This window comes from Elephantulus edwardii, unplaced genomic scaffold (genome assembly GCF_000299155.1).
Source record: "Elephantulus edwardii isolate Elephantulus edwardi_28Jun2011 unplaced genomic scaffold, EleEdw1.0 scaffold00063, whole genome shotgun sequence".
Lineage (NCBI taxonomy): Eukaryota > Metazoa > Chordata > Mammalia > Macroscelidea > Macroscelididae > Elephantulus > Elephantulus edwardii.
The window spans coordinates 15,649,640-15,653,589 of record NW_006399813.1 but is presented as its reverse complement, the minus strand read 5'-3'; the positions used below and the strand labels follow the sequence as shown (position 1 = coordinate 15,653,589).

Genomic DNA, 3,950 nt, shown 5'->3' with positions numbered 1-3,950 from the left:
CAGATGAAGGTAATCACGTAGATACTGGATACCCTCGTTGGTAAGGTACCAGTAGAAATGTCTCCAGGCGAACTGTTCCTTCACATAACCTCGTGACTTGAGACTCTGCATGGCCTTCATGACATGAAGGTTGACAGCCCGTGTTTTTATGAGTGAAACCTGTTTTGCTTGTTTGTTTGAAGCTTAAGAACAGTCTTCCGTATCTAAAATATAGAAATGAAGTTGTTGACTAAAGCCGAAGAGCCTAGAACCTATTGCTCGGTTTCTTCTTTTCTGCGTAAGGCAGCATCTGAAGTACCCATCCAGGAACAGAACCATGGACAGGCATCCTAAAAGGAAACTAGAACCTCTGACCATTGGTATCAGTAACATTACAGTTACACTTACCCCAGTTAAAAATGCCATCTAATCTTGACTAACTTAATAATCAGATAAAACACAGTCTCTAGTAGATTTCTATATTTTCATATATAACCTTAACTTTAATCCAGACAGCAGCAGAGCTGTTTACTGATATCTCACACAATAGAAGCCCTGATTTTGGATCCAGAATCAGCAAGGTAATTCTACTAATAAGCTATCTAACGTAGTACAAAACACTCTGAAATATGCTTTCTAATCGCAGTGGACTTAGATACAAGTGACTGTGCGAATGGTGCCCATGTTTTGTTCCGTTGGATTCCAGAGAACCGACAGCAGGTAACTTAATCAGCACAAAGGGGTATGACAAAGGTGAAACAAAGAACTCCCTCATTTACCACGTTTTAGCTGTGATCACATAGTGCAAAACTTAAAGTTTTCTTTCGCCATTGTCTGTTTACCTCCTGCCTCTTCAAAACATGAACTTGGAGAAATAAGTGAGATTATTATTTGAACATTTTCTCCTGTATTAAACTGAACTTTGGTGTGAAAACAAGATAACAATGAATTTAAGATTTAACTTGATGTCTTTATTCTTGAAACACAGTCCTTGTTCTTGGTTTATTTATTATTCTTTCCTCCTTAATTAATTAGGCTAAATATTTTTTATTAATGAATAACTCTTTTCCCTCCATTATGTTATCTGTTTTGAACTAAATATTTTCAGCTATGTATAATTTCAGTTTAATTAGGACTGTGATACCAAGATCAGCTTTCTCAAAGAGATCATGGTAGGCGAGCTCTGGTGGCAGGAAGCTGCAACTGCAATCTCAGAGATGCATGGTTCGAATCCACCAGATGCTCTGCTGGAGAAGGAGGAACAGTCTCCTCCTGTACCAGTCAGATCTGATATGACGGTACACACAAAAAATAATGAAATAAAAGAAATTTAAAAAAAAAAAGAGAGATCATGGTAAACGAAGCAGTTTGACTTTCTGTCCACTTCAATATTAAATTGCCATCTCTTTTCAAGATAGTACTAAGGTCCTTTCTACTTAATATACTGGTCACTGACTAGGTCACTTACTTTTTTTGACATATTTTATATTTTAGTATGTTAATAATGTACGTGCTTACTTATTTTTTTCCTTTATTTTATACTTGTTTATTTAAAAAGATCATATACATTATTTTTCACACTAGATCTTTCCCATTTCCTTCACCCACCCACCCATCAAATTGTGCAACCCGATGGTTAAACCCCCCTCCCCCACCCATCCTCACACCTCTGCTCCCCCCTCCCCTCTCTTGGATCATTGTGCTTATACTTGTTTTACAATAATGGTCTTATACAGTATTTGTTGCCATAATGCTCTCCAGTCCGTCCAAGGTTAAATAGTAATTTATAAAATCATTGCTCCCGCATGTTACGTAGTATTTTATCATGTGAATGTACCATAATTTCTCAATCCATTCGATTGTAGTTGGACATTTGAGCTGTTTCCATGTTCTTGTGACAGTGAATAACATTGCCGTGAACATTGGTGTACAAGTCTCTTGTGCCTCAGTTCTCATTTTCTTGGAGTATATTCTAAGCAGTGGGATAGCTGGGTCATACAGAATTTCTGTGTGCAGCTTTTTGGGGAAGCACCAAACTGCCTTCTAGAGTGGTTGTACCATTTTACAATCCCACCAACAATGTATAAGGGTTCTGTCTTGCCACATCCTCTCCAAGGTTTATTACCTGCTGTCCTATTAAACTTTGTAACTGCTACTGGGATAAGATGGTATCTTGTTGTTGTTTTGATTTGCATCTCTCTTGCTGCTAGTGGTTTTGAGCATTTCTTCATATGTCTATTGGCCATCCAAATATCTCCTCTGTGAAAATTCTTTGCATGTCTTTTGCCTATTTTGTAGTTGTGTTATCAGTCTTTCATGTGGAGGCCTTGTAGACCCTGTAAACTTTTGATATGAGACCCTTGTCTGAAAGGGTATTGTGAAATGTCTTTTTTCCAGTCAGTAGGTTTTCTTTTCACTCTGTGCGAAAAAGATATTTTTGATCCACAAAGAGATTTAATCTTCAGACAGTCCCATTCATCAATTTTACTCTCTCCAGATTGTACATTTCTGGCTGTATTTGGCAGTATCTTTATACCATAGTCTAGGCTATCTAAGCTTGATCCCAGATGCGCTTTATAGTTTGGGGCTTTACTCCCAGGTCTCTGATCTACCTTGAGTTCATTTTTGTGTATGATACTTCCACTTATTTTTATCTATTTATTCTACTCCTACCTGTATTCATTTCCCCTCAGGCATGCAGCATTTATTTCTTGGTTTTCTTAAAAAAAATGAAGCTTTCTCTCTTTCAGATTTCAAAATCCACTAGTATTTGGAGAAAGATATCATGCTTAAAGGGTGGAGGGACAGTGCAGCAGAGGAGGATCCCAGATGACATGGATTGACACCCTAACTGAGGTAATGAGGGTAGGTGTGTCAGAGACAGTGAGACTGGCTCAGGATAGAGCAGGGTTCAGAGCTGTTGCGCATAGGGTTCTCTAGGAGTCACAGTCAGGTTGATGGCACGTAACAGCAGCAGCAGCAGCAGCATGTCTGTCACAGTCTTTCTAGTAGTTTGTACTAATAGTCTTACACCATCTCTGATTATGCTGTGCTTCCTTTCCCTATTCAGCATGGAATGCTTTATATGGTTGATTGACACAGAAGATATTAATATTTTTCCTGATTGAGTTTTTACCAGAGTTTTACTTGTGTTGTCAACTAAGATGTGATAAAGGAAATTATCTGGCAACTTGACTATACTCTTGACTCTGTCCTCACACTTTTCTCATTCTCTCTTTTATACTCTACTCTCCAACCACCTTTTTCCATTTATCTCAACCTCTATATTCATATCCCAGACCCATTTCCCTAGCTCATCCTTCATAAGTCACTATCATCAGTTAATTTTGACTCATGGAGTTACCCTCCATCAAGTTTCTGGGGCTTTGAACTTTACTGGAGTAAAGTACCCATGTTTCTCTTACAGGACATACAGTAGATTTGAACCACCAACCTTTTTATTAGCAACCTGCCATGTAATGTACCACTCCACAGGAGCTCTTTCGGCCCTTCTTCTTAATGAAAAATTAGTTAAGAAAGCTCTTATCTTATCTGGAATGGCGATGCTTTACATCTCTTGTTCTTAAAATGTACAACTGTACATTATCAAAGAGGGAGATTCTTTCTATAACTTCTGTTCTTGGTGTTACTTGTTTCTATGCCTTAAAATAAAGAAGGACTTATTACTTAAATGAACCTCCGAAGAGTGAGGCATGCTGGAATAATTTTGGAGGTGTCTTTTCTCTCTCTTTAGAAGGCTTTTTTCTCTCTCTAGAAGGCTTTTTAAGAGCAGGGACTTTATTTCTTGTTCATCTTTTATCTCTACCTTATAATGTATTGCCTGAGCCAGTATGTTCACTAAAGGTAGCATGTTGTTGTTGTTATGTGCCATCGAGTCGTTTGCAACTCATAGCGACCCTATGCACAACAGCCCTAAACCCTGCTCTATCCTGCGCCAACCGCACTGCCTC

General features: G+C 38.3%; 1 protein-coding gene across 4 annotated transcripts in view; it reads left to right on the top strand.

Moving 5' to 3' along the window:
- Window positions 1–3,950, top strand: part of INTS7 (integrator complex subunit 7) — a 126,733-nt gene that overhangs the window by 91,743 nt on the left and 31,040 nt on the right. For all 4 annotated transcript variants that reach the window (XM_006887966.1, XM_006887964.1, XM_006887963.1 and 1 more), the window contains one exon: window positions 492–560. In XM_006887966.1, the coding sequence (XP_006888028.1) occupies window positions 492–560 (69 nt within the window). The remainder of the gene's footprint in view (window positions 1–491; window positions 561–3,950) is intronic.